The sequence below is a fragment of the Ctenopharyngodon idella genome, chromosome 8 (genome assembly GCF_019924925.1).
Source record: "Ctenopharyngodon idella isolate HZGC_01 chromosome 8, HZGC01, whole genome shotgun sequence".
Lineage (NCBI taxonomy): Eukaryota > Metazoa > Chordata > Actinopteri > Cypriniformes > Xenocyprididae > Ctenopharyngodon > Ctenopharyngodon idella.
In genome coordinates, this window is record NC_067227.1 from 17649892 (window position 1) to 17665187 (window position 15296).

The window sequence follows — 15296 nt, forward strand, 5'->3', positions numbered from 1 at the left end:
GAGAGAGAGAGAGAGGGTACACAGTGTGTTGGGGGGCTTTGGCTGTGCAACTAAGTATAAATATTTCACCCCCTTCTCCAGTTCCCTTTTGTTCATCATCATAGCGGCTCGATGGCCAATCCCTTTAATCCACAGCTGAACGAATGAAAGCAAGTGAGGAAAGGAAACACGTGAGGGAGAGTCAAAGATATAAAAGCCACATTAAGGTTTTTGGAATTTGAAAGAAAGGAATGAGAATATTTTCTGATCACATGATGTAAAAAGGAGTGACAAAATGTGAAGAGAAGAAGATAAGTGGAGAGGATAATGTGAGTATAAGAAATACTGCAATAGCAACCAATGTTACTTTAGTATAATATATGTTATTAAAGTTTTTATTAATTTTTTGAATTAGCATTCATTTTTATTTCTTTAATGTTTTTAATTTTAGTTCAAGTTTTAGTAATTTATATGTTTTCACTATTTTAGTACATCAAGTTAAACTAAAGCAAAATGAGAAAGTATCTGAAATAAAATGTCTATGTATTGTATTTTATTTCAGTTAATGTTTGTTTTATTGTAAGGCTGATGTGTCTCTTTGTTTGAAGTGAGTCAGTGCATGTGTCCTGATCTTTTGAAAAAGGATGTCACAATTCAGGGAAGCCCTTAAAGAGGGTGAATCTGGAAAGAAGAACTCTAAGATGTCTCAAAAACGAAAGAAAAAAGAGGCTGAACATGACAAGGTATGGCTGTTCCACAAAAAATTACTTAAATAGATTGGATATACAAGTGAATATACAGTATCAGCACATTAACTCAAACAATATCACACTGTCATGATCATATGTTTTGTATCACTATACAGGACAATGGAGTGATGTCGAAGGATAGGCTTCCTCTAATTGGTTCATCAGGGAACAGAACAGCAGGTATAGTCAATACATCACCTATAGATAAATTACTTTTATTGAATCAACAGTGCATTGATACGGTATATGACAAGATGGTGTCAGATATTAACTGAATTGACTGAAAATCAAATGTTTTCATAAGACTGATTTAAAGTTTCATTGCATGAGAAGTGATGCTAATCAGTCCTCATGCATGACACATAAACTGTGTGTTTACATTGATCTTTGTTCCTCCTGTCTACACAATGATACCTGAGCTCATCAATAGACAATGCAAGTGCAAACTCAAGGATATTCAGGAGGTGCTAAGCTAATTAGCTGCTATTGTCCCAACATTCGCCTTTGTAATGGGACTTGTTAGGTGAGGGGATAATTAGAACTGAACAGGTGTGTGAGATAAAGTTAAATAAAGCGGAATTTAGAAATAAACAAGTTCCTGTTTCCTATATCAAAACAGGTAATTAAGTTTATAAAGATATAAGATATAAAGTAGCATATCTGAGAAAGTAGCAATTGTGAGAAATAAAGTTGCAAATACAAGATATAAAAACACAATTACAAGAAAGTCATAAGTATTAGTAATAGTCGCAATTATGAGATATAAAATTTCAAAATACGATATAAAGATATTGTTGTGAGACATAGGGCCCTATTTTAATGATCTAAGCGCATTGTCAGAAGTGCTTGGCGCAGGTGCACTTAGGGTGTGTCCGAATCCACTTTTGCTAGTTTAACGAAGGAAAAAATGGTCAGCGCGGCAGGCGCATGGTCTAAAAGGGTTGTACCTAGTCTCTTAATGAGTCATGGGTGTGTTTTTGGTGTAACGTGCAATAAACCAATCAGAGTCTCATCTCCCATTCCCTTCAAAAGCCAGGTGCACTTGCACCATGGCGGATTTGCTAATTACATGGCGGAATATAGACACCCTCAACCTGACGTGTCAGTTTAAATACATGTGTGTATTGGCACGATTGGTCAAATAATTAGGCGTTTGTCATTATTGCAGATAGGTAATTCTGATACATGCAAACACTATCCATTATGACATATAGGCATTTTTATCTTTATGTACACAATAATAATCCTTTACATTGTAATCCCTTTATTTTTAATATTTGACGTTTGTGTGCTGCTGCGAGTCCCTGTGTATGTAGCAAGCAGAGTGTACGCACATTATGCACCTATCTATAGGCGCATATTACTAACGCGCCCTTTTAATAACAAAAAAATACTGTGGCATTGACTTTAGACCAGGTTTTTGTTGGTTAACTGTCGTTTTCAGTTGCCTCAAAATAGCAACACGCCAACAATGCGCCTGAGCACACCTCGTTTTCAGACCAGCACGTCCATGGGCGAACAGATGGGCACGAGTGCATTTGCTATTTAAACAATGTGGGCGCTGGATGTGAAAATGATAACTGCGTCGGGCTGAAACTAGCAAAAAACACTTGCGTCGCACTTGGCGTCGCATTATGCTGATGATAGGGCCCATAAAGTCACAATTGCAATAGTTGCAATTATGGAAATAAATCACAGTAATGTAATATAAAATTGCATTTGCAAGAAAGTTGCATTTATGAGAAATAGTTGCAATTTAGAGTTATGTAGTCACTATTACAAAAAAATGTTGTAGTTACAAGAAATGAAATCTCTTTCTTTTTTTCTTTTTTTTTTTATTCTAATGCAGAAACAGTCTTCAATACAAGTCTGATACTTTCTTCATTTATTCTTTTTTAGCACGGCCTTCTCTATCCACTCCCCAACATCCTCCTCAGGTTGACACGAGAAAACGTGGCCATCCTCCCATCTCATCTGTGGCTCCTGACAGCATGGCACCCTGGGAAGGCTCCTCCCACTCCGAGTCCTCTTTTACTGATTTCCCCCCTCCACCTTCACCCCTTCCTGTTGCCCACTCAAAGCCAATCACAGCACCAGATCCTCCGCCCCCGCGACCCACTTCTCAAGTCAAAAACATTGAACCCGAGAATGGGCAGAGTGCCAGAGTAAAACGCAAGCCCCTTCCACCAAGACACCCCCCTAGACCTCCTCGTTTACCCCCTCTGAGGCAAATCACAAATCTTAGCTTTTCCCGTAGTTTCACTTTTTCGTTTTTTGAGTTGCCAGTTCACCAGTCTGCACGGAGCAGAGCGGAGCGGCTCAGAGATCTCACTGTGCTGCTGAAGCGGTTTCAATACTGAGGAAAAACATGCTACTGTAAGTTTACATCTGGGGCAGAAAAAACAATGTATGCAGATTTACATCAGATGCTCAAAATTACTAGACTATGGCATGGCTTCACATCAGCAATGCATTATATGCTTAATTAGATTTTTAGATTATGTTGGATACATTTTTGGCTTTTTATCCTGTTTGTGGTGCAGATTTCAGGTTTGTGGTGCAGATATATATATATATATATATTAGAGATGCACCGGCCAACAATCGGTATCGGCCGATAAAAGCTATTATTATCACTGTCGGCCATCGGCCGATGATCAGGGCCGATTATATCCTGTCAATCAAAAGGGTGCGGAAAAGCGTGTCAGACTGCAACTCATACATACTGTGTGTGAAGAAAATCACTCTTGTGTTGAATTTCTTCTTCTTCTTCTTCTTGGAGGTTGGCAAACCAGCTTTTGTGTTGAATTTTAACGCATTAACAGTTTTAAAATAGTGACGCTAAAGCAGGCTCTTTTTGACCCTGTGAATCACCCGTATTTCAAGCCAGGGTTGCCAGGTCTGCGTTTTTATTTTAATTTTTGCTACATCAAATATTATTTGTAGCGCCTCCCGTCCAATAATCGCAAAAGGCTTTGTGCTTTGTTACTTCTGATAAGAATTAAAGTTTCCGTTTTCAAATTCTGTCCATTTTATAATGAAATTCAAACAATAAATGGCGTTTTGATGCTCTTAAATGTGACGTGTCAGATCGCTGTAATGTTTAGTTCAGGCGGCAGTGCGGTTCTTCCTCTTCAATACAAGTTATATCTCGAAAAACATGCATGATTCTCAAAGGTATGTTGAAAAATATAGCCTAGTACAACTTACCAGAATGCATCACGTCTCATGTAATCACTTTATTTGTGATTCAACCGCGGAAAGACGTCAATAAAAGCTTGTGAACAATATGTCACATCATGTCAAATTTACCTCAGGAATGTTTTCCAGTGTTCACAGTTCCTTAGCTATTTATATATAAAAAAAACATTAGAGAGGAGCTTATTTACTGTTAATTATGTTTGTGTAAATTTGCCGTGAAGACAACAAGTGCTTATGAAAACTACCTACAAACATTTCAGTTTTTATTTGAGTGTAATTGTTATATATGAAAATAAACAGCAGCTGAATATAAAACTATTGTTGTTAATTGTAACCTCTAATATTGTAGTGTACCAAATGAGAGGGTTCCCTGTATAGTTTGCAACATTATTTGGGAGAATTTTTTTTTCTTTAGAAAAACCAAACTATCGGCATCGGCCGATATCATTCTGAATAATCGGCTATTGGTATCGGCAGAGAAATTTAGTATCGGTGCACCTCTAATATATATATATATATATATATACAGTGACCAATGGAGTAATGGAAATTCCCCAATTTGTGTTTGTCATTTTTGATACTTTTTTTAGGTTGTGAAATGTGTATTTGGAGAATGTGTGGGTTTGAGATTGTACAACCTTTTGCCTTCTGATGTTAAGCACTGTCGACATTTATATTAACCAATGAGACACATAGTTGGGGGAAATTACCATGGTGATTATTATGTAGGGTGGAGACAGCATGTGTGATAAATTATATATGAGGTAACATTATAAATCTGACCTTTAAACAACAGAAAACCATGAAAATATTTAATAAGGAGAGACATTCAGCTGAAGTACGTCAGTACGTCCCACAGGTGGCCTGAGGTTTTGTTGAGCTGTTTAGGTCATGTGCACAGGGATAATAAAGTGGTTTCCTCAGGACACACAGAACAGAATACAGTGAATTCTCTATAGACAAGGTAAGAAAACGAATTGATAACAAGCTTATTTCCTCTTTTACTGCACACTCAACTTTGTAGTCACCTGTCCTCACGTGTGTTCCTATCAAAAAGTGCTGATAAACGCAGATGAGCTTTGATGTGTTATTTTTGGCTGCTGACATCTTTGTACACTTAAGACACTGCACCCCTTAGTCCTGATCAGATATTTTACATGCTTTATTTAGTGTATTCCCACCAACTTTTGTAATTGGTATACTTTTTAAACTGTACTATTGTGTGTTAGAAAATGAATTTCCTGTGCATCTAAATATGGCTTCAGAAAATAGTGCAAAATTTATTCTGGTGTAACATCTGCTTGTGATGAGTTCTGTCCATATACTGATAAATATTTAAATAAAACATTGCATAATGACTTGATGTATGTCTTCTGTAGCTTCAGTCTGCACTAGAGAGAGAGAGAGAGAGAGAGTCAAAGGTCAGTTTTCATGTGACTAAATAAGAATTATTTGTTGAAGAGTAGCATGTCTTATTGAATAATAAAGTCCTGCCTGCCTCCTACAAAGAGGTTGCATAATTGCATAATCATTATCTGGAGATCATTATTAAAGTACTACAGTAAAAATAGTAACAAGTCTGTTGAGTACAAACTGTCACTCAAGGATGTGCAATATGATCTCTGTTCTTAGGAGTGGTAGATTACAATCCTTTAACCTTTGGTCAGACCGAAGCTGATCCAAAGATTATTGTCAGTGAACATTTGAGACAATAAATAACACAGTCTGGAGGAGGGAATAATGAATCTGTCTCTCCCTCTCTCCAGTTATAGACTTCCAGTTTAATTGGTTTCAGCTACTGTGTTTGCTTGTGAGAATGATAATAGACGATTTGCTCTGAGTTCAAGGCCACGTCACAACAGCTTCGACATAATCATACACTCTCTTTAGGAGTGTGCCTGATTTAGCTACTTTTCTTGTTCTCACAGATGGACAATCAAAGACTTTCACAGAGTGAGATCTTCAATCCTAATCCTGTTTATGGTCTGAATGAAGCAGAACTAGATATCCAGGGACAGCGCAGGTGGAAGGCGCATCGGACAATTTGGGAAAAGCTGAAGGAGGAGAGCCAGTGAGTGTGGGTGGGAAGAGTAAAGGAGCTTATTTAAGAAGCATGCACACTTAAGATAATTGTGATCACAAAATAGACACAGTGTTCATGAGAAATACACCCATTTAACCTTAATTTCTCTGTTGTTTTGCATCAGGTATTCAGGTCCACGGCTGAAGAGCTGCTTCCTGTCTATTGCACCTCTCCTGTCATGGCTGCCACAATACTCACTCAGGAAAAATGCTGTTGGAGATGTGATATCAGGAATCAGTGTTGGAATCATGCACTTGCCTCAAGGTTTAAGACTTCCACACACACTCCTGTGATATTTGAACTGCTATATATGCTGTATACAGTGCCCTACACAAAAATTGGCACCCTTAGTAAATATGAGCAAAAGGCGGCTGTGAAAATAAATCTGCATTGTTTATCCTTTTGTTCTTTCATTCAAAAAATTACAAAAATCTAACCTTTCATCGAAGTAAAACAATTGAAAGTGGGGGGAAACTCATATTATGAAATAAATGTTTTTCTCCAATACATGTTGGCCACAATTATTGGCACCCCTAGAAATTCTTATGAGGAAAATATCTCTGGAGTATATTCCCATTCATATTTACATTTTTTTTTAGCACACCAGGGTGACTAGGAGTATGAAATTGTCCAGCCATGACTTCCTGTTCCACAGGAGTACAAATATGTGTAAACACAAAGGCCAAAATCCCTTAATAATTCATCACAATGAGAAAAACCAAAGAATATAGTTCTGATGCGCAGCAAAAGATTGTTGAGCTTCACAAAATAGAAAATGGCTATAAGAAAAAGCTAACGCATTGAAAATCCCCATTTCCACTATCAGGGCAATGATTAAGAAGTTCCAATCAACTAAAGATGTTACAAATCTGCCTGGAAGAGGACGTGTGTCTAAATCGCCCTAATGTGTGGTGAGGAGGAAAGTTTGAGTGGCCAAAGACTCTCCAAGGATCACAGCTGGAGAATCGCAGAGATTAGTTGAGTCTTGAGTCTCAGAAAGCCTAAAAAAAATTATCAAACAGCACCTACATCCCCACAAGTTGTTCGGGAGGGTTTCAAGAAAAATCCTCTACTGTCATCCAGAAACAATCTCCAGCATATTCTGTTGTCAGACAAGAACTTTAAACAGGACTGGCTTCTATGGTCAGATGAAACTAAAAAAAAGAGCTTTTTGGCAGCAAACCCACCAGATGGGTTTGGTGCACACATGAATAAAAAATACCCCATGCCCACGGTTAAATATACTGCTGGATCTTTAATGATGTGGGCCTATTTTTCTGCTGGAGGTCCTGGACATCTTGTTCAGATACATGGCATCATGGATTCTATCAAATACTAACAGATAAAAATCAAAACCTGACTGTCCCTGCTAGAAATCTTATAATGGGCCGTGATTGGATCTTCCATCGGAGGACTTAGAGCTGTTATCTTGGGAAAAGGACGTTGCGATAATTAGGTGCCAATAATTGTGGCCAACGTGAACTAGAGAAAAACATTTATTTCATAATGAGCTTTTCCCCCCATTTACAATTGTTTTACTTCAATGATAGGTTAGAAATTTGTGAATATTTTGAATGAAAGATCTAAAGGATAAACAATGCAGATTTATTTTCATAGCCGCCTTTGCTCATATTTACTATGGGTGCCAATATTTGTGGAGAGTACTGTATATATGTATGACATGCAAGAAACTTTATTTGCTAAGTATAAAGAATTTATTATGGTGCAAGTGTCAACATAGATCAACATTGATCATAGTCTATTTTTAGGGTTCTCTGAGAGTGTAGAAACTTAAGTGTCTGTGATGTAAGGGGGTCGATTATGATTATCATCGCCCTGTTTTTCCATACTAGACACCTACAGATCTGTATTATCAACTGGCAGCCAATAATTTTCCTCATAATGCTCTGTGGTTCAAATCTGACAGATAAAGTGGATGTAATGACTAATTCTATTGTACAGAACTGCGCACACTTCTCTACACACAAATTGTTCATTTTCAGCATTTTTCTATTTCTGTAGGGATGGCTAATGCTTTGCTGGCTGCAGTTCCTCCAGTGTTTGGTCTGTATTCGTCTTTCTACCCTGTTCTCATCTACTTTATATTTGGAACATCCAAACACATCTCTGTGGGTAAGTACATATACATGAACTCTCTTTGCAAGTACATACACAATGCCATTTTTTAAGAAAAAAAGATATTAATAGAGTAGTTCACCAAAAATGAAATGTTGTAACAAGGACATTTGTTGATATTTTTCAATATATGGATTTTTAATGACATGTAAATAATGACTAGATTTTTTTTTTTTTCAGGTAAACTATTCTTTGGGTGAACATAAAAAAAAAAAAAAAAAAATCAAAGTATAAAATATATCATAACATAAAGTAAAAAAAAAAAAATAAAAAAACATAATAAAAACAAAAATAAAATGTATATTTAATTTGAAATATAAATCAAAACATAAAATAAAGTATAAAATATATATTAACATGAAATATATCATAGCATGAAATAAAAAAATACATAAAATAACAATAAAATCTAAAATTAAATGTATATTTAATTAAAAATACAAATTAAAACAAAATCAAGTATAAAATAAATAACATAAAATAAAAATATATAAGATAACAGTAAAACACAAAACATTAAAATAAAATATAAATATAAAATTAAGTATAAAATAACATAATAAAATATACAATTACATAAAGTAAAATATAAAATAACACTAAAAAAACTAAAATAAAACATATTAAATGGCTTTGTTCTTATTTGATTGGACACTCAGGTCTATCTGATTGACTGATGATCTGTCTGATCCACAGGTACATTTTCTATCCTTTCCATCATGGTCGGTACAGTAACAGGTGATGTGGTGTTTGAAGGCAGTGGAGCAGAGAGCAATGAGATGGAGTCTGAAAGCATGAGAGTTGCCTTTGCAGCTCAGTTGACCATTCTGTGTGGATTAATGCAGGTAATACACACACAAGCTGTATTAATTCTGTATTAGTCTGTGTGTTTTTGTATAAACCTCTCTCCTTATAGATTCTGCTGTATATGCTGCGTTGTGGAGGGGTGTGTCGGTGGTTGTCTCAGCCGTTGGTCAGTGGATACACTATGGCAGCTGCTGTCCATGTGACTGTTCACCAGTTGCCTTTACTGATGGGCATCTCCATAGTCAGACACAGAGGCGTCCTCGCTGTTTTCTGGGTGAGAATGAGCTCTGTGTGTTTTACCTCTGTGATCTCTGTATATCTCAAATGCTGAATGTACATATGTGTGTCCAATAGATGTTTTTAAACATTGCATCTGGAATCAGGAGAGTGTTACCGGCGACACTGGTAGTTTCCTTTGTCTCCCTGGTTATACTTGCTGGTGGAAAGGTGCTGAATTCGTGCTGGAGCACTCGATTTCCCATTCCATGGGAGCTGGTACTGGTGGGCACACGCACAAACACACTTGAAACAGGGTTTTTATAGTTTTTTAAAATTGTATAGAAGTTTTTATTGATATAATTTTGTTTAAATATAAATTTGTCATTTTACTTATTAGTTATTGTTAGTTTTCACTATCATCATTAGTTAAATACATCTGTTCCGTGTTACTTCATGTTAGCTCAACTAGCTGTGCAACAGTAATTCTTTCTTCATGTTCCTAGATTATCTTTGCCACTGTGTCATCAGTGCAGTTTGATTTGTCTGGTCAGTATGGAATACAGATCGTTGGACCCATACCAACCGGGTCAGCAGAGTGTTGGATTTTCTTTACAAAACCAAATAGCTGAAAGTATTTTGGTGTTAAATCTAATTCTCACTCTCATTTATCCCTTTTTCTCTCTCTTTATTTATCTCTAAGTCTCTCACCTCCCTCTCTTCCATCATTTTTCTTCTCTCAGGAGCTTTTTTTGACAGCTCTTGCGTTGGCAGTGGTGGGCTATGGTCTCCAAGCTTCTTTGGGCATGATGTTTGCTCATAAACATGGGTACCCCTTTCACAGCAACCAGGTAACAAACAAATGATGTAACTTTAACATTTTGTTCCCTGTATCCTCACAATAAGACTAGTATAGATATTTGCAGCCTCTCCTCTGTCTGATCACAAATGGTCTCTTCCTCCTGTAGGAGCTGTTGGCTATGGGTCTGTGCAACTCTATTGGAGGGGTGTTCCAGTGCTTTCCAGTAAGCGGATCCTTAACTCGCAGCGCTGTGCAGGAGAGTACAGGCGGACAAACTCAGGTGCGAACATCTGTTGTCTCATGTTACAGTCAAATGTACATGCACAACAATTCTTTCCCTGTTTACATGTGAATCACATAACATGGGAAGATTATATTGAGTATTTTCTCAGACTTTTAGAAATCTTTAAATCTTTAAATCATAATCAATCACCCCTTTAAAATATTTTGATGTACAAATACATACTGAAACTCAACAGGCTGTGTTATTTAATTACATAAAACTATTGCATTAGTTATTTAAAATAAATAAAAGCTAAATTATGATTCAATTGAAACTGAATTGTGCTGTAAGAAATGCAGCATGTGACTCTGTTATTAAAGCACTGATCATTAACATCTATCATTCTTATCAGCAAAGGATCACTGATTAGATCCAAACCACATACACAAATGAAAATGATTTTCTTCAATATATTTATGTACATTTAGGTGTGGAGCACTGCAGTAACTCCATGTTGAACATGACCTCTCTCGTTTTCTTAGGTGTCTTCTCTGGTGTCTGCACTGATAATTCTATTGATCTTACTGAAGTTTGGCCCCCTTTTTCAGCAGCTTCCAAAGGTCCCAATATCGCCTTCAGTTAGCAAGTATATATTATACGGATATAGTGTAATAAAGTGGTTTTCTAAAGTGTATTTGTGTGTGTTTCAGACAGTTTTGGCTGTAATTATTTTAGTTAATCTGCAAGGGGTTTTTGCACAAGTTAAAGATGTGCATAAACTTTGGAATACAGACCGCTTGGACCTGGTAAGGGCAACCAATCCATTTATCCAACATAATAAATCCCAGTATGACATGCTACTGGATCAAAATCCTGCTCCATGTAGGCCTTTCATCCAGGGTGTTTTCTGTGTGTGTTTCCCACTGAGACTGCAGGTAGTGTGGGTAGTGACACTGCTTAGTGCTCTGGTGTTTAACCTGGACCTGGGGCTTGGCATTGCAATTTTGTTTTCTCTCCTTACTATCGTCTTCAGGACACAGCGGTAAGTCATCATTGTCTGATATTTATCTACAGTGTCTCTCTCTATTTTTCTCATCTTTCTCATACACTTATTCTTTCTCTTTCCAAATTTTTCAGTGCCAGGTCTGCCGTTCTTGGTCATATTGCCGGTACAGACTGTTACAGGGATCTGGAGAAATACGCAAATGTAATATATTTACACACAATTCTCAGATAATCCAGCCTTTGGTTAAGCTGAGCAACTGCTTATATAACTGCTTATATACAGTAAGACTGGAATAATGGCTACTGAAAATTAAGTTTTGCCATCACAGGGATACATTATAAAATATAGTAAAATAGAATTATTTTAAGTGTTAATAATATTTCTCAATATCACTGTTTTACTGTGTTTTTGACCAAATAAATTAACCCTTGGTGAGCATAAGAGACTTTCTCAAACCATAATAAATCTAAATTCCATTTTGTGGTTTTAGGCACTCCAGGTCCCTGGTGTGACTGTGTTTTCCTCCTGTAATCCACTTTACTATGCCAATATAGACCAGATCTTCACATCACTCAAACAGGTATAACCTCCATTACAGTACCCTGCTTTCCATTCATTTAAATATGTCTATATTTTATTATTCTTTTTGCATATGCAGGCAGTTAGTAAAGGCATTAGGGAGAATCCCACAGTAAATCCTCCAGACCAGCAGGGGGGTCAGAGTGCTCAGCACTGCGTTATTCTGGAGCTCAGTGGAGTCACCTTCATGGACTCAGTGGCCATGGGCACATTCAAATCAGTTAGTGACACAGAACACACTCACACATACCACACGTAGAAGTGTTGATATTTTACAGGAGATGAACAGAAATAGATTACCCGTTACTGATTCTCATTAACTCCTAACCAATGGATGTCATTGTGTTTGAATGCGAACGTGCGTGTCTTACCTCTCTGTCTGGGTCACAGGTGCTTCAGGACTTTGAGAACACACAGACCTCGTTTTTCTGTGCTGCATGTCCAGGTTACACGTGTGACACATACAGCCACACTCTCACATAATTTAATATATAATGTGACTTTAAATCAATAGTTCATCCAAGAACTGAACTTTTTAACATGTTTAATGCACTCATATATTTACTGTATTTCTTGTGTGTTTGTTTCTAGATGGTTTACTATCTCAGATGAAGAACCATGGTTTAGTTCCAGATTTTCTGTCTCTTTCCTCATTTTTCCCTTCAGTGCATCATGCAGTCCTGCACTACCAGGGGCTACAGGTGTGTGTGTGTTTAAATGCTGTTATATATCTGGTTATTTTTTATATTTTCTCTTTGTGTTTGTATGGGGCTGTTGTAGTTCACTGTAATTCAATAGCATTTTCTAATTCAATTATGCATCTACATTTTACAGAACACAGACGTTACAGACCTTTAATGACCTCCCTTCATGAATGACGGATACATGAACCTGCAAGCCCTCAGCACTTCCAATTTTGATTTAATGGTTTGGAACAATTTTTTGCATTCATCTGGATTTAAGGTGATATGTGGCAACAGCTGTTTGTTTATCGGCTATTGAACATGAAATTAACCCTGACACCATGGCTAGAATTGACATATGACCATGGTTTATGTCAGCTGTTTTATTTACTTGCTTGTTGCTACATTTGTTGTTTTTGTCATTATTCTACTTTTAGATTAGATGGCTGAAATATATAATATAGAAGTGTCCTCAAAACATTATGTACATGTCTGTGCATCTGTAATCTCCCAGATTCTTATTAACATATGTTTGTTTTTTATGTTAGAGACCAATTTGGTTTGTAGACAGTAAAATAAATCAAATATGTACAAAAGAACAACATGAATAGTATGGAAAATAAAGATCTAAATAATTATGAGCACTCCAACAGAGTCACAAAGGGTCGACTGAAAACAGTCAAACTGCACCAGCTCATTACAGTTCAGTCAATATATGTAGAGATCACACAAGTGCGTCACTGTAATGTTCTTCTTGTACCCCCAGTGAATTGAACCATAAATGTCATTAGAAGAGACTTTGTTCTCAGGTCAGTTGTTGGGGAGAGGTCACATTAATATTTAATGCAGCTCATCTTGCTCACATGTTTACTGGGGACATAGCATATTGTATAAAGCTAATCATAATTACTAACGCTGCCACCAACTGAAAACCTTTAGCATTTTTAGTATGCATTTTAAAAATTGCTGGGTTGTTTCAACCCATGTTTAGGTCAAATATGGACAAACCCAACCGTTGGGTTTAAAATTTAATTTAAAATTTTAAACCAATAGTTGGGTTTGTCAATATTTGACCCAAACATTGAGTGTGGTTAAATAAAATAAAAATGTATTACAATTGAGGACATCCCAAAATTTCCCCAAAGGAATGTTTTGTCAGTATTCGTTCACTTTTGTCACCAAACTAAAGTTAGCGTACATAAACTAAAAATACTGGGTTGTTTCAACCCATGTTTGGGTCAAATATGATCAAACAAATATGATCAACCATTTGTTTTTTTTCTTTTAATTAAATTTTTAAACCCAACAGTTGGGTTTGTCCACATTTGACCTAAACATGGGTTGAAACAGCCCAGCATTTTTACACTCATCATACACTCATCAAGTTAAATGTATAAACACCTATTATAACATGATAACATAATTACAATTTCATATACAAGTCTGTATATTCTCAAATAAAGACAAAAAATGTCTCTACTTCATCGGATCAAAACACTTCAGAGATATTGTGGCATGACGGGCAAAGATGTGTTTCAAAGATCTACTGTTAACAATTCACTAATACAAAACTACATGGTTTGGCAGAATGAACATGGTGTTTTCTATCTAATCAGACTGAGATAAGGTGGCGTAGGTCTCTAGTGTGAAAGTGTCCAACACTGACCCCCCCCTCCTTCCTTTGTGTTTTTGGGACTTTGCTCCCCATATGAACACATTAGAATTCTATCAGTAAGTGTGTGAATAGATCAGACGGGTATCGGCAAGGGCAGTATACACATTAACACAACCTGTGATAGAAGAGAAGAGCCAGGGACGTTAATCAATCCATTGCTGTCCAGAACTTCGCTGCACATCTGGCAAGACCCTTAGATCTCTCATTGGAATCGCTGGAGAACATCCTTCTTGTTTCTGGGTCTATTTTCATGGACATTAAGAATTGAGTTTTCATTGTGAGGACATGCTTTTGGGATCTTGGGAACAGTGAGTGTGAGAAGAGAAAATTTTATAAAGGTTCACATCCACATCTGGAATAGAGAATTGAGTATTCAATAGAGTTTCAAAATGGAAGAAGAGATGAAAGACACAGAGCTCAGGAAGAGGGTACCATATCATGTCCACAGAGATGTACTGGATGAGCTCAGTGTTGACCAAGTTGCAGAGAAATCGGATGTCAAAATTTCAGCAAAAGAAAAACTCAAAGACGCTGTCAGGTGTGTAAATATGTCTTAGTGCTGAGCCTAAAGGGATAGTTCACCTAAAAATTAAAATTCTGTCATTTACTCCTCCTCAAATTGTTCTAAACCTGTATAAATTTCTTTGTTCTGCTGTAGACAAAGTAAGATATTTGGAAGAATGTTTGTAACCAAGCAGATCTCGCTCCCCATTGACTGCCATGGTATTTTTTTTTTCCTACTGTGGTAGTCAATGGGGGGGAGGGGAGGGGGGGAGGGGGATCTACTTGGTTACAAACATTCTTCCAAATATCTTCCTTTGTGTTCAGCAGAACAAAGAAATTCATACAGGTTTGGAACAACTTGAGGGGGAGTAAATGATGACAGAATTTTCATTTTTGAGTGAACTATCATTAAATTACATTACATAATTATAAACTTGTGAGAATGCTTCTATTTTGCATTTTTTTTCCCATTACAGTTTGTATCGGCAAAATAGTTTGAGTGAAGAGTTGAACTGAAAATGACCATGAATTAATTGATTGATCATGTTGTTCAGCATGATTTGAGAATGATTCGAAGAGCTTATTGTGCTTTAATGAACCCCACTTTTAAGTTGCTATTTTATTAACTTACTCAATCATTTTTTTTGTTCATC

General features: G+C 36.6%; 2 protein-coding genes across 9 annotated transcripts in view; both read left to right on the top strand.

The window, feature by feature from the left end:
- celsr3 (cadherin, EGF LAG seven-pass G-type receptor 3) overlaps positions 1-15296 on the top strand; it is a 93048-nt gene that overhangs the window by 65407 nt on the left and 12345 nt on the right. Inside the window, 1 exon segment of the mRNA XM_051903887.1 lies at positions 14520-14677. Coding sequence (XP_051759847.1) covers positions 14520-14677 — 158 coding nt within the window.
- On the top strand, positions 38-13102 carry LOC127517722 (solute carrier family 26 member 6-like). 8 transcript variants are annotated; one of them, XM_051903774.1, is made up of 24 exons: positions 39-308; positions 588-722; positions 845-908; positions 2628-3104; positions 4726-4893; positions 5309-5350; positions 5858-6000; positions 6137-6276; positions 8035-8145; positions 8845-8993; positions 9065-9229; positions 9310-9456; positions 9678-9760; positions 9875-10022; positions 10140-10253; positions 10739-10816; positions 10907-11002; positions 11132-11238; positions 11334-11403; positions 11693-11782; positions 11861-12001; positions 12172-12226; positions 12373-12482; positions 12616-13102. In XM_051903774.1, exons 7-24 carry the CDS (start codon positions 5858-5860, stop codon positions 12637-12639), a joined length of 1971 nt encoding a protein of 656 aa, XP_051759734.1. In that variant the 5' UTR covers positions 39-308; positions 588-722; positions 845-908; positions 2628-3104; positions 4726-4893; positions 5309-5350; the 3' UTR covers positions 12640-13102. The 8 variants fall into 8 exon arrangements, 7 of the variants coding, with proteins under 7 accessions (XP_051759734.1, XP_051759733.1, XP_051759735.1 ...); XM_051903773.1 differs by lacking the exon at positions 5309-5350; XM_051903775.1 differs by lacking the exon at positions 4726-4893.

Coding starts and splice junctions, on each gene's coding strand:
- LOC127517722 (XM_051903774.1), top strand. CDS start 5,858: ATGGACAATCAAAGACTTTCACAGAGTGAGATCTTCAATCCTAATCCT. Junction 6,001..6,136: donor AAGCTGAAGGAGGAGAGCCA/GTGAGTGTGGGT, acceptor GTTTTGCATCAG/GTATTCAGGTCCACGGCTGA. Junction 6,277..8,034: donor AATCATGCACTTGCCTCAAG/GTTTAAGACTTC, acceptor CTATTTCTGTAG/GGATGGCTAATGCTTTGCTG.